Raw genomic sequence first — 24,164 nt, 5'->3', positions numbered from 1 at the left:
GACCATTACAATCAGAAACTGAAATTTAAAAACCATTTCTAGTTGCATAAGAACATAAACTAGGTATGAATCTGACAAAAGATGTGAAGGACTAGTATGTGGAGGTTTTAATTCGAGCCATGACCATGCGGTTCAGCTGGTTGAGTGTCATCCCGTGCATCAAGAGGTTGCCAGTTCGATTCCGGCCAGGGCACATGCAGGGTTGCAGAGCTTTATTCCCCAGGAGGAGGCTGCGGAAGGCAGCCAATCAATATTTCTTGCTCCAAAAATCAATTTAAAAAAAAATTTTTTTTTTAGTTTTAATTAGAAAATTTTTTAAAAAAATCTAAATAGGACAGATATTACCAACTACATACCATGTGTATAACTCTGAAGAATCAATATTAAGATGTCAATTCCTCCCCAAAATCATCTATAGGTTCAACACAATCCCAATCAACATTCTAGTAGACTTTTTTGTAAAAACTTACAGATCCGCACACATATGGAAAACTGATTTTTGAAAAAGATATAAATGTAATGAAGTGGGGAAAAAGTAAGTTCTTTCAACAAATAGTTGCGGAATAATTGGATATCCATTTGCATAAAACAGTGATCTTTTAGTTATACTTGGCAATACTATTTACAAATATTAATTCCAAGTGCATGCCAGATTTAAATGTAATATCCAGAACCATCAAGTCTGGAGGAAAAAATAACTACGGGAAACCTTTTAGATCTTTGAGACAAGTGAGCAAAAGTTTTCCCAAAAGCATCCATAAAAGAACAAATCAATAAATTGGATTTCATAAAATTAAAAACATTTGTTTTTCAAGACTCTTTGTCAGATACATAATTCACACAGATTTTCTCCTAGTCCAGAGCTTATCTTTTTATTTCTTAAAAGTGTCTTGTGACAAAGAACTTGTATTCAAAACTGATAAGGAATTCTCAAAGCCTAATAATGAAAAGGGGGGGAAAAAGTTGTGCAAATATTTGAACAAACATATCCCCAAAGATGACTTATAGAGGGCAAATAAGCACATGCACAGATGTTCAGCATCATTAATCATGGGAAATGAATGAGACAGCCTGCACATGCACTAAAATAGCTAAAATAAAAGGAGTGACCACACCAGATCAAGAATGTGTGGCAGAACGCTAACTCTCTGTACAGCTGGTAGCGATGTAAAATAGCCCAACCACTTTGGAAAATGATTTAATAGCTTCTTAAAAAGTTAAGTATACACCTGCCATATGGTCCAGTCATTCCACTAGACTTGTAAATTAATATTCACAGCAACTTTGTAACGAGCAGAAACTGTAAAAACTTCAATGTCCTTTCAACAAGTGAGTGGAAAACCATGGTATATCCACACAATGAAATAGTGCTGCAGTAATAAAAGGAATGAACTATGATATGTGCAACAGCATGGGTGAATCTCAAAATAATCATGCTGAGTGAAAACAACCAGACAAAAAAGAAAACATGTTATATGATTCCACTTACATAAAATTCTAGAAACGGTGAAGTAATCTATATTGATGGAAAGGAGAGCAGTAGTCTCCTAGGGTTTGGAGGGGGGAGTGGGAGAGAGGGGCCAGAGAGTGGAATTATAAAGAAGCCAAGGAAAATTGTGGGGGAGGGATAGATACCAGTATGTTCATTATCCTGATTGTGGGTGATGCATGTCAAAATTTGTCAAATCACACATTTGAAATATGTGATGTTATTGTATACCAAGTATCTACACTAATAAAAGAGAAATATGCAAATTGACCATACCTACGAGTCACCCACAAGCCAATCAGGAGTATGCAAAGTAACCCAACAAAGATGGCGGGTTAATTTGCATAATCAGGTACGGAGCAGTTGGGGATGGGGCAGCTGCTTGTGCATGCGCCGGTGCCCAGGGACAGGTGTCCTCAGGACCCAGGCCACTCTGAGCTTGTAGGCCCATGCATAGCCCCAAAGCACTTGGGGTTCCAGAATGACCCCCAGCCAGTCGGGCCTACGCACACAGGCACAGAGCAGCGGGGACAGGGTGAAAACATCCATCATGTCCCCATCCAGCCACCGCTTACGCGCCCATGACCTGCGTCCTAGGGACAGGCTTCCTTGGGAACCAGGCGCTCTGAGCCTGTAGGACCGTGCATAGGCCCGGAGCAGCAGAGGTCCCGGAACAACCCCGCGGCCATTCCGGGCCTAAAAGGAGCAGCGGCAAGGCGGGCGGGAACATCCCCAGGACCCAAGCACTCCAAACCGGCATGTGCACAAATGGCCGGGGCAGGGTGGGAGCGTCCCCAGCAGCACGTAAGCGGACAGCAGGCCCCTGCTTGGCCCTGGCCGTGGCTGCGAGGGGCTAGCAGTCCCCCACAGGACCCACACGGAGACAGACACCAGGGCCCTGCTTGTCCCTGGCCCCGGCAGCTAAGTGCAAGCAGGCCCCCACAGACAGCAGACACCAGGGCCTGCGGTGGTGTCAAGCAGGCCTGTCCGCAGAGAGCAGAGAACACAGGGAGCAGGCCTAAGCTGTCAGTAGGACATCCCCTGAGGGCTCTCAGATTAGTAAAAGTGCAGGTCAGGCTGAGGGACCGCCCCCCGCCCCCCCCCCCCCGAGGCATGAATTTCGTGCCCCAGGCCCCCAGTAATACAATAAGGCTGTTTGAAAAGTTTTAATCTACCCAAAATTTACCTTTTAGAGGCATACTCCCCACCCAAAGATATGCTTCTCCTACTCCATATCTCACCTCGTGATGGTAACTCAAACCTTACAGTTGCTTAGACCAAACACCTTAAAATTATTCAATATCGTATTTTCATATATTAAAAATAAATGCCTTTTAATATTTGCAAATATTCATAAGATGTTAAAAAAACAAACACACCATGAAACACTGCTATGAAGAATTTTTAAATCCCCCACTTTTCACAAGAAAAACTTCAAAGTCTATGTTTTCCATTCTTCATGGCCTCAACAGCCCAGGCTCCTTTCCCATCAACCTTAGTCACTAAGCTTCCTCCACAGGCTCCCTCCCACTGGTGCCACGTGCATGGTCCCGGCAGCCTTACTGAATCACCTATTAACATCCCATCCCCAAGACCATGTGAAATACCCGCCCTCTAACCAAGAACCTTTTCCTGGCCCCAATCCAAAAAAAATGGCTCCCCTCTTCTGAATGGCTACCTCTCCTGCAGCATACTGTGATGTGGCTAAGACACAGCTCATCCACCTCCAGAAAATTATAAATGGCCTGAGTGTGGTACGCTCTGGTCTGTGTGGTACAATAAAGAGTTTCCATACATTGGTTCTAGAATACTTGTTCAGTATATACACCTAGGAAAGCATAATTAATAATCAAATGTTATGGTTTAATTTTCGTTACTCTCTACCAGGCTGTAAGACTGTCCAATTAGCTTGTCTATCTACTAAGCCCTTAAATAAAGGAGAGAAGAATTAAATGGGTAAACTTTTTAGGAAACTTGATACAGACATCTAAATTCACAGGGACTATTTTTGGTGACATCCTGCACTTCAATGCTCTAAGGCACATGTGTCAAACACAAGGCCCGCGGGCCAAATCCAGCCCGCCAGGCCTTGCAATGTGGCCCGCACCGCGCTGTCATCACTGCACTCCGCTGTCAGTTTATGACATTGTCAGTTTATGACTGTTCAGTAAACCATTCGGCCCACGATTTAGGCTGGATTTTAGATTTTGGCCCCTTCTCTGATTGAGTTCAACAGCCCTACTCTAAGGCCAAGAGAACAGGAAGAAGGTAAGTTAAAGTCTTAACCAACAGACAAAAAAGTGAGAACTGAATGCCACAAAACCAAATGAAGAAAAGCCAAAGAGAACGAGAATTAGAACAGTAAAACCACAGGTCTCGTTTTAAATGACTGGCCAGCCTACCTGGGCACTGAAACCTCTAAGTCTGGAACCTTCTGTGCTAGGTAACTAAATGATACAGGAAATGCTACCTTTGTTCAATTATCGCCTCTCCTTCACACTAAAGTGTTCTTCCTTCCTATTACTCTCCAGCTATTTGAATCCTATACCACATTTAAAACCTACCCAATTCTGTGAGCTTCCTCTGTACGCCTTTCCCAGTACACAGAACCCGTTTCCCATGACCCTCTCCTCCAAACACCTGGGGAAGGCTTCTTCCCTTCTCCCCCAGATAATCCTCACGGAACTTTCCGGATGGCTGTCTCATATTTTTAGCTAACTTTGCAAGTATAAGTTATTCACCTCTTATGTTCTTTGAACAAAATTGTATTTCCTAAAGAATCACCCACCTAACAGTACCCAAAACAGACTTCCTGAAAACCAAACATAATACAGTACAGGCAGTAGATAGCTAAATGTCTGATTAAATATGAGAAGTAATGACAGTGGAAGGTGGTGAATAACAACCAAATGAACCGAACATCACAGACAGGGTTTCAAGTTTATGCTCCTATTTTGCTAGATCACAGGAGTCGCATGAGATAAATCCTGCCCAAAAGCTTGCACCAACTTATTAAAAACAAACATGTACATTTATAAAAGGTCAAAATCAAGAGAAAAATCAGATATGCTACTCATTGCAATGGTACTATCTCTAATGTGGAATAAAAAATTAAAAAAAAGATCAATTTTCCTGAACAATTTTAGAAAATCTGTATATTGTGCCGCTACCTGTATATTTTAAGAGATAAAGCTAAAACATTTTCCTTTTATGTTATAAAAGCACTTAATTAGGTAAAGATTTTATACAACTTCACTTCTGTAATATGATACACATATTTTGGATACAGGTATTTAACAGAGCAATTAAATCCTGATTTCCACTTCTGTTCTAAAAGCCGCCTGCCCGCAGTGAGTGGGAACTGCTGCAGATCATTAAACACTCATTTATCACTGTCTCTCACCAGGCAACACAATGCAGCAGAACAGCTCAGGGAGCCATCGCGAACCCCAGCAACAGCGGCTAATTAGCATAGCCTACCACCAAACCCACGCCATATGATTGGAACAGTTAGCTGGAATGCTAGCCAATCAAACGAGGTTATGCAAATAGCCTATTTTAGTTGCCAGGGCAGGGCTACTTCCAATTGTCCAATAGGAAAACAAGCAATAAACAAGAAATGAAATTGAGCTTTGTCACATTTTCAAGTTGCTGTTAACACTTTCAGGTTTAGAGCAAAATTAATAGCAACTGTAAAGGATTAGAATCATATTCTGCTTTCCAATCCGAAAGCAATCCAATGATAACACACAGAGTATACATACGGTTGAAGTCATGCATTTCATTTTAACTTTTTACTATAGAGATGTTTTTCTAACAGCTGCAGTCAGCATTTCTACTTTCTCCCCCACCAACTCAAAAGCAATTGTTCTGTAAATGTCTTTCTATAGGTTCTCAAACATGACATTATAGAAAAATCCTACAAAGCATTTTTTTTCTACTATGAAAAGACTAAAAGGTGAGTGTAACAGAACACCCATTGGTAGTCTCAAACAAGCTTTATTAGATTGAAGAGACATTAATATTTTGTTTTTTATTATGACACATGTTATACAACTTCACAAATAATTTAAAAATAATAAGACCCAAATTAAGTATTAACCCATAAGCATAAAATATACAAATTGAACCCACGTAATACTCATCTCTTGGAACCAAATTAAGATATAGGCATAATATAAGCATATTTATATTCATATGTAAAATTTCTAATAATAAAACAAAAAACTACTCTGTCAGTACACACTAATAGCTACAAAAATAGTTTTAAAGAACAGTGTTCTGACAATTCTTAGTGGTTGAGAGAATTTCTTTAACCTCACATTTTCAGAGAAATGCTTTGAAACATGTCAAGGAGATACAGTTCCCATTTGTGCCTTATAATTGTATCTTTATAAAAGATACAATTTTATTTTAAAATAGATTGTGTCCCACCTATCCTAGTAATTATCTCCTTCTAAATGAACTACAGATTCATCCCACACCAAGAAGTTAGTGATTTTTAAATATATTTTCCATCGAACGTCTGTAAATGTCTCCAGAAAAACCTCTAGCACTTGTAAAACAGCAGATTCGAGCATCAGAGCATGCTGGTCCTATTCCTATCCCTGCCAATTACCTCCCCCCCCCCCCACCCCCCGAAGAAAACCGAAACCACTTCCCACCATCTCTACCACCACTGCCCACCACTTGGCTCTTAATTTCTTCTCATCGTCTCTCTACTTAACAGATTCTAGATGAAAACCACTCCAAGTCAATGAAACCAAACTAGAGTCAGCTTCTTAGAAGGAGCAAAGGAATCAATAACAGAACTTTAAAGATTAAAAAAAAATAAAGTATCATCTAATAGCATCCCCTCATTCTACTAGTATAAACCAAAACAAAAACCCACAGTTAGAAAAGCAGCATATAAGAAAAAGATCCTATAGATGAAATCAAAGTCCTCCCAAACTATCTTCTAAGAGTATCTATGAATAATCAATATATCAGTAAGGTATCAGCAAGCTTCTTGGTCCGTTTTAATATGAACATATACTGAAATATAAGCATTTTTTAAAAGGTTAGCTCAGGATCATTCTCCTTGGCATCCACATCTAACGTGTTTCCCCGAAAATAAGACATCCTCCGAAAATAAGACCTACTTACAGGTTTCCTTCTGAGTGAAATATAAGGTATCCCCCGAAAATAAGGGCCCCTTAGGCTGTCTCAGAATGCTATTGCTAAACATGAGAGATTTGGTCCACTGATTCTGAAAGAAATGGAGTCACAAGAAATTCACCAGGAAATTCAGGAATTGGATTGTTATGATGATGTTCCAGAAGATGATGACATGATTGTCATTGAATAAATGAGTAAATTCTTGATACTGTAGGATTCACAGTTTGTCTGGTTTGTGTTGACAACTACCGTACTACTGTACCATATACAGGTAATAAATTTCCTTAATTTTCATTTAACAATAAATGTGTACCGTATTCTTCTTCATGGAAAAATAAGACATCCCCTGAAAATAAGACCTAGCACATCTTTGGGAGCAAAAATTAATATAAGACACTGTCTTATTTTCAGGGAAACAGGGTATGAACCAAGGCTTTAGGAAGGCTTGAAAAATCACTCTCTAACCCAAAGCAATTAACTCATTCCCTGAAAGACTCAATTTATATTGTTTGGTATGTTACTGAACTCCTTGGAACCCTACTCAAGCCCCTTTTAATACCTAAGAATAAAGGCAAGAAGAGAAATAAAAGGGAAAGATTTTTAAAACCAATTTTATTCATCCTTTTGCTCATAAACTTTTAATATTGTGGTTAATGTCCCTCCAAACACACACACACACACACACACACACACACACACACACACACTCATAAAGCAATTCTAACCCACTCTATCTTCCGATCTATAGTAGTAAACGGAATTTTCCATGTAATCAAGGACTGTATCCTGGTCCACACCTTAAGCATTCTTCATAATTTTTCCATCCTTGAAGGAGAAAAAAATTAAAACCTTGGCACTTCTTTTTCCTTTGGGACCAGGAAGCATCTTCTGCCTGATGATAGATGCTTTGGGATAAAACAACCTAAATTTAAATGTTGTTCAGTTTATATTCAACTAGAGGCATGAATTTCATGCACACGGGAGCATGGGTGTCCCTCAGCCCACCCTGCACCCTCTCCAATCTGGGATCCCTTGAGGGATGTCCAACTGCCCATTAGAATTGGGCCTAAATGGGCAGTGGAAAATCCCTCTCACAATCCAGGACTTCTGGCTACCAACTGCTCACCTGTCTGCCTTCCTGATTGCCCCTAACACTTCTGCCTGCCAGCCTGATCACCCCCTAACCACTCCCCTATCAGCCTGATTGATGCCTAACTGCTCCCCTGCCGGCCTTGATTGCCCCTAACTGCCCTCCCCTTCAGACCTGATCACCCCTAACTACCCTCCCCTGCAGGCCTGGTCCCTCCCAACTGCCCTTCCCTGCTGGCCTAATCGCCCATAACTGCCCTCCCTTGCAGGCCTGGTCCCTCCTCCCCTGCTGGCCATCTTGTGGTAGCCATCTTGTGTCCACATGGGGGCAGGATCTTTGACCACATGGGGGCAACCATCTTGTGTGTTGGAGTGATGGTCAATCTGCATATTACTCTTTCATTAGATAGGATAGAGGCCTGGTGCACAGGTGGGGGCCAGCTGGTTTACCCAGAAGGGTGTCTTAGATCAGGATGGGGGTTCCCTTGGGGCGTGGGGCGGCCTGGGTGAGGGGCCTGTGGTGGTTTGCAGGCCAGCCATGCCCCCTGGCGACCCAAGCGGAGGCCCTGGTATCTGGCGTTTATTTACCTTCTACAGTTGAAACTTTGTAGCCTGGAGCAGAGCCAACCCTTCTGCTTGCTCCATGGCAGCAGCCATTTTTCTTGGGATTTATCTTCTATATTTGAAACTTTGTAGCCTTAAGCGGAAGTCTGGGGCCGGCCAGGGTGTGTAGAAAGCTTGGCTTCCTCTATCACCAGGAAAACCCATGCCTCCCTCCTGCTCTCTGTGGCTGTAGCCATCTTGGTTGGGTTTATTTGCATATTGGCTCTGATTGGCTGTGGGTGTGGCTTGTGACTGTAGTGGAGTGATGGTTAATTTACATATTAATCTTTTATTAGATAGGATGCTTTCAAAAACAACTTACATCGTGGAGTTTAGAAAAGCACCAGCAAATAGTATTTTTAGAATCAGAAATTAAACACCTAAAACATTTAAAAATAGCTCACCAAATTAGGATCTTTGTTACATAAAATATGTATTTTAGAAATTCTAATAAAGAAAATAAGTTTTCTAGGTATACAACTAATCATTTACTTTTTTAAAAAACAGTATTCCAATTACAACTTTCTCTCCTATATTGTAAGAAGAAATACATTTAGGATAAATAACTGTTAACTTCTTATCTGCTAATGATGCTCAAGATATATAAATAGCCTCTATCCTCTCAATGGGTAGCAGGCCATTATTATGCCAATAATAAATCATCCAAGATCATGTCAAATTACAAATCATACCATACAAATGATTTTGAATTTTAGGGAGAAATTTGATATTGTTTTAAAGTTTTAAAAAATGGCAAGTGGATAAAATGTATTTTCCTTTTTTACTTAGAAACCATCTAATCTGGGAAAGTATTTTTTTTTTTAGTTCTGAGCAATTACTTTGATCAAGTTGGTAATTGCTTATTCTATAAGCGAGGCTGCCACCATATTGTCTATCTGAACATCTTTTACAAAAGATTAAATAAATAAGCCCAGCAAAGATCTATAGTCTCCAACTTAAAAGCCACCCTAATGCATTTTTCACTCCCTCTCAATAAGTCTGCTTATAAAAATAGATTAACTGTTATTTAAACCTAAATTATAAACATAGATTTTAAAATTTGGGGCTGTCCTCTTGTGGATCAACTAATTCATGTTTGGAAAATGGTCCCATTCTCATCCCCTTTTCCCTCCCTAATCAAAAATGCACTTAGAGCATTATGAATACTCACTGTTGTATATTAAATATACTTTTGTTCCTTCACTCAGGTATCATGGAAATATAAAAGTTGACTGAATAAGAGGTAAGTGTTATAACTAATGCACACTGATAAAAAAGATTCTTGCAAATTATTTTTGGCGTTAAAATACCTTTTTGTATTGTGCTTATCAAGGCAATCAAAGTTTCACCTTCCTTGAGCATATTCATCTATACAAACTGCACTGAGTATTTTCTTGTCAATTTTCATGTCATCTGAAAACAGGTATAGTTTTAAAGCCATGAAAGCTACCTAGTTCTTACTACATGATTCACAGTAAATAGAGAACCAAGGGCAGCACACCTGGGGGAGAGCTTGAAAAAATCCTACCAGCAAGGAATCACCACCACGCCTAGAAGCTCAGTGTCCTAAGGAGGGGAAGTAGAGTGCTTCTGAAAAGAAAATCTAGAACACCACATAGGTCAAGCATCCTCATCCTCATCCTCTCCCTAACATCCACCAAATCAGCAGTAACGAATAACAAATGTAATATCAGTTATTTAAAGCATGGGATGGAGACACACCAGTGAACCAGATTCCGACAGATTTCAAGACTAAAGGTCCATGGGATCGAGCCAATAATTAAAGAAATGCCAGCAAGACCTAGAGCTGAAAGCTGGCACCAGGAACCACAGCAGAAGTGGCAGGTGCCACTCTGGGTACAAAAGGAAAAGTGGAGTAGGAGGAAGAGCAGAAATTGGCTTGGTTATTACTAGACAATTAACTGCGTGTTACATGATCAACTGAATGCATATCATACAATTAACTCATTACTTAAAATCAACATCACATTGCACTGCACCTCCATCCAATGTAACATTTCTCCTATGTCCTATGAGTGGAACACATTTAATGACATAGCATTTCATCTCTCTAGCTACAGTTCCTTATACACTGTGTGTTCTTCCAGTATACTTCTCTGTCTTCAATTTTCACACAACTCAACACACAAAACATGTCATTCCATTACAGCTAAGGACAGGTGTGTAAGTGTATATACTTACATACAATGTAAAAGGAATTGTCTGGTGGGTAAAAGGCGAGAGGCAAAAGTAATGTAAAGGGCACTAAAGCCCTCATTCATTCCTTGGGAAATCAAGAAAAACTGTCTAAAACTGATGCGCCAAGAGAGATTTAAATAAGTTTTATAAAATGTTAATAATATCAAGAGAAAAACTTTTTAAAAGGGGTAGAAATTGGCAGAAAGAAAGACAGCATAGAGAGTTACTTGAATTCATCTTTCTGTGAGGACGGTCATTATTTTTTTAAGTAAAAAGACAGCTATAAACACATTATTGTATTAAAGTGATGGAAGTAACCAAAGGAAGAATATAAAAACTAAAAATTAAAAGGGATCTTACTACTAACATGTGAGAAGGAAGAAAACATTTCATTTTTTACTTCCAAAATAGATTAAATTAAAATATGCATAAATATTGAGTAATTAACGTTTAACATAGGAGAAAAGTACAATATAAATTTAACCTGTTAATTTAATATAACCTAAAAGAATATGACTTTGCCCTAACCGTTATGGCTCAGTGGAGAGAGCGTCGGCCTGTGGACTGAAGGGTCCCAGGTTCGATTCCGGTCAAGAGCATGTACCTTGGTTGTGGGCACATCCCCAGTAGGGGGTGTACAGCAGGCAGCTGATCGATGTTTCTCTCTCATCCATGTTTTTAACTCTCTATCCCTCTCCCTTCTTCTCTGTAAAAGAATCAATAAAATATATATATTTTTTTTTAAAAGAATACAACTAGTAGAGAGAAAAAAAGACTGGCTGCAACCAGTAGGCTACAGAAACACAAGCATTCAGCAACAATGTTTTTTTTCTTTTTTAGTTTTAACAAGGTAACATTTTCAAGCGTCTACTTTTTGAGTACTTAATCCCATGTAATATATTTTGTGCAGGGTGTGCAAAAATGAAAATAAACTACTTGTGCTTTTCTCTAATATAATCTCAAACACAGACCCATCTCTGCACTTGTAAAGACTAGAGTAACGAATATACAAGCCTCAACCAAACTAACGAGGGACCACTAGGTAACCGAATGTCAACCACCAAAGGAAGTGGGGGAAAAACACTAAACAGTAAAATCTTAAATTGCACTTTGAAGAAGGTGATCTACACTACTCAAACCTTAAGCAATAAAAACGCTGTACATCAGCTTTCTTAGTTTGGGTTTTCCCTTTTAAAGTATCTTCTTAAAGTAAACCAAAATTTATTCAAAAAGCTTTTAAAACAATGGCCAAATCTTCCATTTTCTAGAACTCCAAAAGCCAACTCCACCAAATTATTCCAAGAACCAAAACAAATATTTAATTTCACTTGAATCTACAATTCAAATCACTGTCAATAATATACATTCTTCACAACTCATATTTGCTTGTTTAAGAACACATGTTCCTTTTTAAAGCAGTAATTACTTCCATAGACTTTCCAGGAAAGCTAATACAAATAAGCTTATTGTATCTTATCAAAAGCTAAGAGTAAATTATTTATGAAGCCCTTGGGAATCCCTAAAAAGAGGAAATATAATCCTATATAATAAAACCCTAATATGCAAATCGACCGAATAGCATAAGGAGTGGTCACTATGATGTACACTGACCACCAGAGGGCAGACGCTCAATGCAGGAGCTGCCCCCTGGTGGTCAGTGTGCTCCCAAAGGGGGCGTGCCGCTCAGCCAGAAGCCTCTCGGCTTAGCCTCTCCCCTCCGCTACAGGCGGGCACTAAGGAGCCAGGGTGACTGCCCCGAGGGATCGAACCTAAGCTGGCAGGTGAACAGCCCTGAGGAGTCCCGGACTGCAAGAGGGCACAGGCAGGGCTGAGAGACCAGCCCCCACAGAGCACAAATATCATGTACCAGGCCTCTAGCACATAAAATAAATGATCAGCGCCGTTAACAATTAATGGATTTATTTCTCATTTGTCCAACAAATAGTGGAGACTCAATCATGTTCTAGGCATTACACTAAGCATTAACTAATTACACTAGGAATTACACTAGTCCCTCCATACAAAAACTTAAAGCTCCTATATAAAAAGATACTATTAGCAAAATTAAAATACAAATGCAAAATGGACAATGTATCAGCAGAAGTAACAAAGTAGGAACATATTGGTTAAGAGTCAGGAGTCATGTTCCTGGGTTTGTAACCTAGCTCTACTAGCCATCATATCTCTCTCAGTTATAATCAAGAAAATATAAGTTAATAAATATAAATCATTTAGAATAGTTCTTGGCATATAGTAAGGTTTCAATGAGGAACTCTTATGAGTTAACAAGAAATAAAAAATCCAAGAGAAATAATCAGCAGAAAACATTGAAAGGAAATTCAGCCCTGGCCAGTTTGTCACAGTAGTTAGAGCTCTGGTCTCGGACTAAAGGGTCCTGTGTTCCATTCCCAGTTAAGGGCACAGTCTAGGGCACGTACTGGGTAAAGGTTCACTCCCCGCCCCAGGGCAAGTTTGGGAGGCAACCAATCAATGTATCAGTCTCACGTGACTCTCAATCTCTTCCCGCTCCCCTTCTCTCTCATATTTCTCTCCCTCCCTCCCCTCCAATCTCTCTAGAAATCAAAGTGAAAAAATATACTCTGGTGAACATTAAAGAAAAAAGAAAAGGAAAATTCACAGAACATATGAATAACAAACATGGGAAACTTAATCTCACTAATATTCAAACAAATGCAAATTAAAATATTAAATTGTGTTTAGCCTATCAAATTGGGAAACAGTTTCAAGTACCCAGAATTCTAGAATATAGGGAAATTATTGGTAGTAGAACTGTAAATTGTACTTTTAAATGACATTTGAAAATACATATCAAAAGTCTAAAAAATATACATATCCTCTAACTCAACAATTTCAACTTTTAGCAGTTGGATCTAAAGCAATAAATCAAAGAACACAAAGACCGTCACAGTAATGTTCACTTGAACATTACCTATGAACTAATTAGCAACACTGAGGAATCGATTAAACAAATAGCAACTGATCTGTAAAACACTAATCAGGCATTAACAGCTGTACTAATAAAAGCCAAGGTGGTCCTGTGCCCTTACATGGTGCCCTCGCGTCACAAGACGGCTGCCCTCATGTCGCCACAAGATGGCCACCACAAGATGGCAGGCAGGGGAGGGCAGTTGTGAGCAATTAGGCCAACAGGGGAGGGCAACTGGGGATGAACAGGCTGACAGGGGAGGGCAGTAGCGGACAACGAGGGCAGCTGGGGTGAGATTAGGCCGGCAGGGGAGGGCAGCTGGGGGCAAGATCAGGCCATTGGGGGAGAGCAATTGAGGATGACTAGGCCAGCAGGAGAGGGCAGTTAGGGGTAACCAGGCCTGCAGGAAGGGCAGCTGGTGCGACCAGGCCTGCAGGGAAGGGCAGTTAGGGGCGATCAGGCCTGCAGGCAAGGGCAGCTGGGGCAATCAGGCCTGCAAGGGAGGGCAGTTGGGGGCCATTGGGCCGGCAGCGAAGAGCAGTTGGGAGCGATTGGGCCAGCTGGGGGCGATTGGGCCAGCAGGGGAGGGCAGTTGGGGAATATTGGGTCAGCAGGGCAGACGTTAGACGTCAATCAGGCCAGTAGGGGAGCAGTTAGTGGGCGATCAGGCTGGCAGGCAGAAGCATTAAGAGCCATCAGGCAGGCAGGCAGGCAAGTGGTTAGGAGCCAGCAGTCCCAGATTGTGAGAGGGATGTCCGACTGCCGGTTTAGGCCCAATTCCGCAGGGGTTCCAAAATGGAGAATGTGCAGGCCGGGCTGAGGGACACACACCTCTGTGCACAAATTTCATGCACCGGGCCTCTAGTAATGCTATAAAAGAATATTAATGGTAAAGAAATGTTTAAATTTTAAAAGACTATAGTAAGTTATAAAATTTTTTTAAAAGACTGTAAGTCAGTGAAGTGTCAAATGGTTTTAAGCCAGTGGTTCCCAACGTGGGGCATACACCCCACAGGGGTGCAATTTGATTTTTAAGGGGGCAATTCAAGAATGAGTTATTAACAGTGAATTTTTTGCATTGCTTATGGTTCTTGGGGCCTCATATACAGTATATAAATATATATATTGTGACATATTTATGCATGTCAATTCTTTATTATGTTTTGAAACTTTATTTGCTATTTTTTTGTTTCATATTACTATTTTTTTTTAACAATTTCTTAGTGATTTTTTTCCTCAGTACTTCAATGTCCTTTCGTTCTCTTATTTTTCTTTTATGAATGCCATGTTCTTTGGAAGCTTGTTTAGACCAATTTAATGAACTTTTAGGCTTCCTCCATAAATAGGAATTTACTTTTTGAGTAATAAGAATTATATGTCACAAGGGGGGGGGGGGCATCAGGATTTTAAAGATGCTTAGGTGGGGCATGGGCAAGAAATAAATAAATAAAAATAAAGAAGATTGGGAACCACTGTTTTAAGCAGTTAAATCTACCTAATAAAAGGGTAACATGCTAATTGACCATACCTTCCCTATGCCCTGCATCCAATCAGGAGTATGTAAATTAACTCCTGATTGGCTGGAGGGCATGGAGGGGACAGGGCGGGACGCTTGGGTCATCACCATGGCGACAATGCAGGCATTCTGCACCACCCCAGCTGCTCCGGCCTCGGGGCCAGAGTGGAAAAGCTGCTCTGGCCAGAGCGAAGGCGGTGCTGACAGCCAGGGGAACGAAGGCCCATTCTTGCACAAATCTTTATTCCTGCATCGGGCCACTAGTTCATATATAAAAGAAATATGACAGCAACATAAATGAGCATAATTTAAAATAAATTTCTAAGGCTACTGAATCTCAAAGAGTTACAGTTCTGTATGTTCTAGAACTATTTCAAGTTTTAAAGTGACTAACCTATCACTACTGTGGAACAATGTAATTGTTAAACAAGTCCAAGGCAACAACAAAAAAGAATGGTATCAACTACTATGTTCAACAGCTTTTCTCCAATGTATCTGCATTAAATGTTAATGGGTATGAACAACAAGTATGTAAATCAGAAGGAAGGACCTTTTATCGAATACTTTTGAAAAATGCAAGAGCCTCTGTGTTAATGTGCACAGTAATCTGAGGCAGTGTGTCTTCCAAGCTTAAGCTCAGAAGTAAGTGATTCTCATCCTAAACAAACTGAATGTGCTTCCCTCTAATTCAAAGGGATAAAGGGTGTCTCCCCAGCTCCCAGATGACGGGGAGCAGGACGGCGTCACTATCACTGACAGGAGTAAGGGGAGGTGAGTGGGAGTGAGAGACATCCTGGGGCAGTCACATGAGTCAAGAGCTCAGGAGAGAGAACAGTTGGACACAAACACAGATTTTTGACATCAGTATTTAGGTGTCAGGTGACACCATTACCATGATTGCCATTAACCAGAGAGTGTTTTCTGTTTTTAGTCTAGATGCCTTGAATTCAATAAATAAGACTTAAAATTTTCCCATAAGCACCCATTGCACCATTTGTTTATATGCGTCCCCTCCTCCAAATAAAATGCGCTCCTTGATTCCTAAGCACAAGGATCCTTGTGGGCAGGGTGTCTATTACAGTACCTGATACAAAGCAAACGTGAGCCAAATAACTGCTCTGCCACAAATGATTTTTCTTCCAAAAATTAACAAAATAATCCAATTTTACCTCATTTATGTTCTAATTATATATTCAAATAAGTGAAAAAAACCACAAATTAACAAGTACAGGAACACACACACACACACACACACACACACACACACACACACACAATAGAGACACATCACAGTTTAACTCTGGCGTGATGTTCAGTAAAAATCTATTAAGCTTTGGCTTTTGAAAGACCAGTCAGTGCCTGCTTCTCTGTCCTGCCTAGCACTGGGCCTGCACCCGATAGATGAATGGTAGGAGAACGAGGGATCCGTGCATCTAACCAACAGAAAGCCAGCACCACGAATGCCTGAGGAAAACGGCATATTCTCTTTCAAGTGTGCATAAACATTCTAGAAATAGCTGTCATTGAAAACGCCTATGGGCCTTTCTGTGGTGAAGTTCTACCAGTTGAAGTATAATAAATGTGTGCATGATAAAACAAGAGCACACTGCTGCACATATTAATGGTTATTATGAAAGCTGTTATTTCATATTCAAATCAAGTATTAACTTTCAAACTGTTTGGAGGGAAATACATCAACAGCTAATACATTTATTAGAAAGAAACAGAACTTCTTTCTTGATTTTTGTCCTTTATAGCCAATAAATGCTAAAAATTTTTAAGGAATACAAGGCCAACTAAGAGAGACTGTATTATGTCATAAATCCAATATTTGTAGATTTTGTTTTTGTTCTAGCATTCATAAAAACAACTAGATAATCTTTATAAACTGTATTTACTCTTTAGGTATTTCAGTTTATCAATAAGCCTTTCAAAAGAAAGCTCTCTGAAAACTCTTAACTTATGCAGTAAAAATAAAATAGCAACTTTGCCACTTCAAGTTTTCATAAGAAAAATCTCCAAAATTATTATACTAATATTCATAAGGAAGTCTCTGAGACACCCCAAAGCGCCTTGCTCTTACGGACCTCGGTGGAAAGTGAGCATGTTCCGGGCACAGCCGGCGTGAGGGCAGTGCCCAGGAGCAATGGGAGCGGGCAGTGCTGAGGAACTCTTCCTGCACCAAGAGGGCACACTTGTAAGCTCTGACAACAAATTTTCATAAAACTCTAAAGTTTTCTCCGAAAATGTTTCTACTTATTTCTCTATGACGGTGGTATTCAGCCTCAGTATATCAGCCACTCAACTACCCTGTGTGCAAGGCATACATCTGTTATGTATGTGCACGTTTGAGAGACAGTTACGGATGATTCCTCACCCATCTTTTAGTTAAAAAGGATTAGCATCATATTCCTTAAGTCCCTCATGAATGTAAAATATTATTTGACCTGTAATTTAATTTGCAAATATGTTCAAGCACACTTTCTCATACAAAATGGTACACCTAAGTTATTTTTATAAACCCACTCCAAAGTAAAAAAAAAAGTTAACTTTTCCTTTTTTAAAAAACAAAGATCACTAAAAACAAAACCAATGACAAAATCGTTAACAGCTACACCAATATTGTAATTTAATATCTATCCAGGATTTATGCACTTATTTCTTTTCCAGTTAAAACCATATTTTCAAACAATTTATAAATATAATCAAGTAAGACCATCTTTGAGAAAGTCTACAAAAATAAGCCACTTGGTTCAACAAAATGTCTCATAATTGGCCTAATTTAAGATACAAGTTTAAAGTTAGTAACACTTTATCCATTAGCTACATTACATTTTGAAGAGTTTTAACAGAGCCATACATGAATTAGCCTCAATTTTTCCATATATGATTAAGAGCACCTCAATTAATTATAAAACAGTCAAAAATATTTTCAAAAATGACTCCATATTGCTTTTTCTACATAAATGACAAAGGGATGAGAGGGAAGGAGGAAAGGCAGAAGGGGAAGGAGGAGGGAAAGGAGGGAGGATCAAAATCCTAGCCATGTTTTAGAAAGGGATCATGCATATAGATGTATTATCCTTAATTTAATTTCCGATACACTGTTTTATCCTTAAAAGACTCGTTCTATTCTAACAGGGATCTAAAGGAAACATGCATTCAACTATAAAGGAAATAGTTTATTTTTAACAGAAATACTTCAATTCTCATAGTATTAGTCAACCATCCACTTATAAAAAGGTTAGGTACCAACAATTACTAAGCTGCATTTGTATTATTAGCACTATAAGCCACTAATTATCAAACTGATTTCCAAAGTCAAGTTAAATAAATAGCCCAGCTATTTTTGCATTACTGATCTAAATAATTCTCCCCACTATTAGTTTTTACCAGAAAGCTCCCCCATTCAAAATATTTCGCATTCTCTCAGACAGCCATAGTCTTACTGTATTTTAAAACTTGAGTCACCTGTATGCATCGTCTTCTTTCAAGTCTCATATCATCCTGATGGGGTGGGGGAAGGGAGGGAAGAGTCCAGCAGCAAAACTATAACACTGTGTGAAGAAAAACAGATGATGATGAGAGATAAGGATGCGAGACAATTATCCTAATTGAGGAATATCTAAAGTAACTACAATCCCCAAAACAGACATAAAATTAATTCAAATTCATTACTAACATTTATTTAAGCTTGAAAATAACTTTTATTAAAGTATTCAATTGTCAGGAAGAAAAACATTTTGAAATCTGCCTACTACCAATGAAAACTTCACACATTTGTAGATACAAAATAAAAGTCAACATCCTATTATTCTATGTAATTTAACTGGGGGGAATCTATACATTGTAATCTCCATCAATTCATAAATCAGTATGAATGCAAGTTCACTTTCATCGTGACTTATTATCAGAGGTAATCACAGGTGATGAAAATTACTTTATAGGAAAGATGTCAATCTACCAATGTTACTTATCAATGAAGTCACAACTGCTCCTCTACGCCCACAAGCCCTCTTCTGCTCTCTGAATGGCTTCTCTTACTTTATTCTAATTATTTTACTGTATTTCCATTGATAATTTCATGACTGACCAGCAAATTCCATGACAGAAAAGCAAAAACAACGTTGTTATTATCAACTGAGAGCACATGCTAACAGCAGAAGAGCTAAAGACAAGCTTACAGGCTACAACCTAATTTATAAATGAGTTGAGTCTAAAAATGTATTTTTTAAATTGATACTATGGAATTCAATAAATATTCCTAATAAAACAATGTTGCTTATCTTGGTCCGTTCCCAGGCTAGCCAAAAGACAGTTATTGATTCTCAAAGACATTACTGGTCACGGGCACTAGGGACTCTGCAGAACAAACAGAGGAAGTTAACCAATTCTAGATCCTCTCCATCTGGACAAATTCTAAAGTTGGTTTGTTTCTCTGCTAGCACTCTCTCGACTCCTATTCCCTGTGATTCCCTAAATGTTACATTATGGCATCCCAGTCATCCTGCTTAATAATAAGCCTTTCGCCTAAATGCATCCCCAAATTTCCATCTAACACTCCTACTGCCTCAGTGTAGTTTCATGTCAGGTAACTGATAGAAAGAAATCTACTGGGCTGAAATAATTCACTTTCACTAAATTTGCAATTTCAACAAGGATGCTAGTTAACACAAATGAACCCCTAACTGATAAAATTCTGATAGTGTTGCAATAAAAAGTAAAAAACTACTGAGGCAGTTTAAAGAAAAACATTTTTAGGGAAATGGATCATAATTTAGATTTGAGTCTATATTTATTGACCCCAAATATTTCTGCTGTCCATTTATTTCTCTTACTGATGATCTTACAAGTTCTTTGAAAGCTCTAAGTCCAAATAGCAACAACTGGAAGAGGAGCTAGGGACGGGTTTAAATGTATAAATTATTTGTAAATTAGGAATTACCTAAAATCATTATCTATTTTCAGATTCCATTTCTACAGAACCATCTTCTAGTTCAAATGCCAATATGTTAGCAAGTAAAACCCTAAATGATAACCAATTTGAGGGTTGTATGGATAGATGGATGGATAAACATTAAAATACTGCATCAAAATAGATTTACAAAGTTAATATTGGAATAATCAAGATTAAATGTGTTTTTTTTTACTTCAAAGACATTTCTCTAACAACTTTTCCTCCACATAAATGACCAGTCTTTTGAATTCTAGCATAAGCCATGGAAAAAAGAAAATATAAATGAACTCTCTAGCTATATACAATATATCATCAAATCCTTTAAGCTCTACACATCGTATTCTTCACATATAAAATTTTACAGTACTACCTAAACCCCAAGAACGTCAATGGTTTCAATAGAAAAAGGTATTACTGTTACAAAAGCACTTTATAAGAAGAATCAAATAAGACATTATTAGTATTCTTTTTATTTTATTACAAGTTGTTAGAAATTAGCAGATCATTTCATCAGTATTTTAAATATCTAAAGGTAGTAAGTATGGATGAGCCAGAGGTACATGCATAATGCATCTGACTATAGATCATCAAAATAGTCTGATCTTAAATCTGACATCTATTAAATATATTTTATTGATTTCAGAGAGGAAGGGAAAAGTAGACAGAGATGGAAACATCAATGATGAGAAAATCATTGATCAGCTGCCACTTGCACGCCCCATACCTGGGATCAAGACAGCAACCCAGCCATGTGCCCTGACCGGAAATCAAACCGTGACCTCCTGGTTCATAGGTCAATGCTCAACCACTGAGCCATGCTGGCTGGACATCTGACATCTTTTAGAAGTCATCCATTAATCACTCCTCATTTCAAAAGCAGCCTTTAGCAAGGGGTAAAATATCTCTACAAGTTACAAAATGTGCTGCTGACACACATAACAATTAAATCATTATACAATGAGTATGAGAAACTCAAGTCTTGACCATGGGTTGCTTTAAATAAGGATTCTTTTTTTATTGTTTCAAGTATTATAAATAGTAGTACCTATGTCTCCTCCCCCCCCCCCCCCTTGACCTTCCCCTGGCCTTTCCTACCCCCTGGCACACGCCTTTACCCCCACCCCCCCGCCCCAGTGTCTGTGTCCACTGCTCATGCTTACATGTATGCATACAAATCCTTCGGTCAATCTCTTACCTCCTCCCAACACTCCCTCAGCCTTCCCGCTGTAATTTGATAGTCTGCTCGAAGCTTCTCTGCCTCTCTATCTATCTTTTTATTCATCAGGTTATAATGTTCTTTATTATTCATAAAAGAGTGAGATCATGTGGTATTTTTCTTTCATTGCCTGGCTTATTTCTACATATCCTCCAGGGTGGTTACTTTCCTTCTTTCTTTCTTTTTTTGAATGTTTATTGATTTTCAGAGAAGCAGGGAGAGAGAGAAACACTGACTGAAACTTCGATTAGCTGCCTCCTGCAAGCCCCCTCCTGGGGGACTGGGCCAGCACCTGGGCAGATGCCCTGGCGGGGAATGGGGCTGGCACCCTCCCAGGGCATGGGATGCCGCCCAGCCGCGTGCGCAGTACCAGTGAGGGCCAGAGTGATCGCTTTCACACCAGTAACAGTATATGGTAATAAACTACCACTGATATTCTATTTTGCTTGCCATCCTTTATCTTCCATTAGTTGAGTGTGAAAACATAAAAGATTTACAAAAGTTTATATCAACCATCAAATCTGTCAACATATTTACATGTATTCTTTTTTAAAAAATATATTTTATTGATTTTTTACAGAGAGGAAGGGAGAGAGAGAGTCAGAAACGTCGATGAGAGAGAAACATCGACCAGCCGCCTCCTGCACATCCCCCACCGGGAATGTGCCCGCAGCCAACGTACATGCCCCTGACCGGAATCGAACACGGGACCCTTCAGTCCGCAGACCGACGCTCTACCACTGAGCCAAACCGGTTTCGGCTACCTGTATTCTCTTGAATGGAGTTCCTCAAATATGAATTCTTGGACCACAAAACTTTTGAACATCCCAACTCCCACTACTGGAGAGCGGCTGCTATACAGATGCCAGGAAAAAACTCTACTATAAGCAGACCTAAGGCTCCATGCTAAACTGAATTTACATCCATCTCCCATCCTTCTAACCTGCTCAAAAATAAATAAGTAAATAAAAACAAAGCTAAAAGACCAGGAGGACAGAAAATAATTCACTTCTCCTTATATCCTCAGTCTCAGTTGATGGGTGTCACCATCACTCTATCCCCCAAACTAAAACCCTAACCATCTAGGGCCTTTCCTGCTGCTTACCCCACATGCAATCCGCAGATTCCTGTGTTAGGCTTCACCTCGCCAGTTTTGCTAACTCACCTCATTACTCCATTTCTACGGTTCCTCGCTAAGGGCCCTTCTTGTTTTGTTTGCACTCCCTGCTCAAATCTACCCACTATAGCTCGTTCTCATCAGAACTATTAATATATGTCTTAGGAACAAATCCTGTCACCATTCCAAGCCAACTGTGAGCAATTTTGTTGTTCAGAAACTAGAACTGAACAATAGTCTCTCCATTTAAAATGAAAAATCAAGTTTTTCTCCCATCATTTATCTGAAATAAGGTCTTTCTGACTATAAAATATTATATGCTCATTGCTTTAAAAAAAAATAAACTAGGAATAAGAACTAAAAGTCATATAAAATTTCACCACCCTAAAATATAATAAGTCTTTGCTCGTTTTTATAATTTTACATCTTTACATCAACAATTTATTTACACTTGTACGATTTTAAATAGTTGTATAGTACTATGTACTGAAGTAAGTTTACTTTAAGCAAACACCTATTGGGGAATATTTAAGTTGTTTCCAATTTTTTACTACCATACATTTTGAAACTTGAAACCTGCTTTTACCTTGCTAATGGAACCAAGAGCAAAGTACACAACACCAAGATTTTCCTATCTCTTCTATTGATGTGCTCCTTGAAGATATTATTTTATACTAGAGGCCCAGTGCACCAACTCATGCACAGGTGGGGTGCCTCAGTCTGGCTGGCAATTGGAGCCATCGGGCCATCTCAGCCAGTCCCGACCAGGGCCAATGGGGGCCGGCCAGCCAGAGAGGAACTGCGGGAAGTTGGCCAGCCGGGGAGGGATGGCGGAAGAGCTCCAAGGCATGCCTGGCTCTCTCACCCAGACCCAATGAGCTGGACCCCAGCAGCAAACTAACATACCAGTCAGAGTGTCTGCCCCCTAGTGGTCAGTGCACGTCATAGCTACTGGTCAAGCAGTTGAACAAACTGTCAACCAAATGGACACTTAGCATATTATACTTTCATTATATAGGATTATTACATAGGATCACCTATACATAATGTCCTCAATTCAAGTCAATCGTAGTTAGTAAGAGGAATTAAAAATGAATGGCCAAGCCCTAGCTGGTTTGGCTCAGTGAATAGAGCATCGGATTGCGGACTGAAAGGTCCCAGGTTCAATTCTGGTCAAGGGGACATGACAGGTTGTGGGCTCAATCCCAACTGGGGTCATGCAGGAGGCAGCCAATCCATGATTCTCTCTCATCACTGATGTTTCTAATTTCTCTGTCCCTCTCCCTCTTTGAAATCAATAAAAATATTTTTTAAATAAAATCAAATTTTAAAAAATGGCCAAGCCCTGCTGGGATGGCCCAGGTAGTTGAGTGCCATCCCATGTACCAAAAGGTTGATGGCTCGATTCCCAGTCAAGCCATATGCCTGGGTTGCAGGCTGGATCCCCAGTAGGGGATGTGCAAGGCAGCCAATAGATATTTCTCTATCATAGATGTTTCTTCTCTCTCTCTCTCTTTCTCCCTTCATCCCTCTCCAAAAAAAACTCAATGAAAGCCTATTAAAAAAATAAAAAGGAATGGCCCAGTGACCTCTAGGTGCTCAGAGATTAACACAAGGATGAGGTCCAGTATTTCACACTCACCCTGGTTAATGTCCCTCCTTAACCTAAACATCTGGGGTGGTCTCACTTGTGTATGTATTTCGTAAACATAACAGTGCCGCCTGTTGCATTCAGCAAACTGAGGCTCACGAGCCACAGGCAGCTCTTTGGCCTCTTGAGTGTGGCTCTTCCACAAAATAACACGAACTGGACGAGTCTATTTTGAAGTGGCGTCAGAAGAAGTTTAAGTTTAAAAAACTTGGCTCTCAAAAGG

The 24,164-nt window shown here is 39.5% G+C and overlaps 1 protein-coding gene across 10 annotated transcripts in view; it reads right to left on the bottom strand.

The window, feature by feature from the left end:
* The window catches only part of DYRK1A (dual specificity tyrosine phosphorylation regulated kinase 1A), a 120,674-nt gene that overhangs the window by 53,400 nt on the left and 43,110 nt on the right, over positions 1-24,164 (bottom strand). For 9 of the 10 annotated variants that reach the window (XM_084873615.1, XM_084873611.1, XM_084873617.1 and 6 more), the window contains exon 2: positions 18,472-18,557. The exons of the other annotated variant lie outside the window; for it this stretch is intronic. In XM_084873615.1, coding sequence (XP_084729741.1) covers positions 18,472-18,481 — 10 coding nt within the window. In that variant the 5' untranslated portion in view covers positions 18,482-18,557. The remainder of the gene's footprint in view (positions 1-18,471; positions 18,558-24,164) is intronic. 10 annotated transcript variants of the gene reach the window in all.

This window comes from Pipistrellus hanaki, assembly GCF_964339955.1.
Source record: "Pipistrellus hanaki genome assembly, chromosome: 2".
NCBI lineage: Eukaryota > Metazoa > Chordata > Mammalia > Chiroptera > Vespertilionidae > Pipistrellus > Pipistrellus hanaki.
Note: the sequence above shows the minus strand (reverse complement) of the source record. Positions and strands in the feature narration are given on the sequence as shown.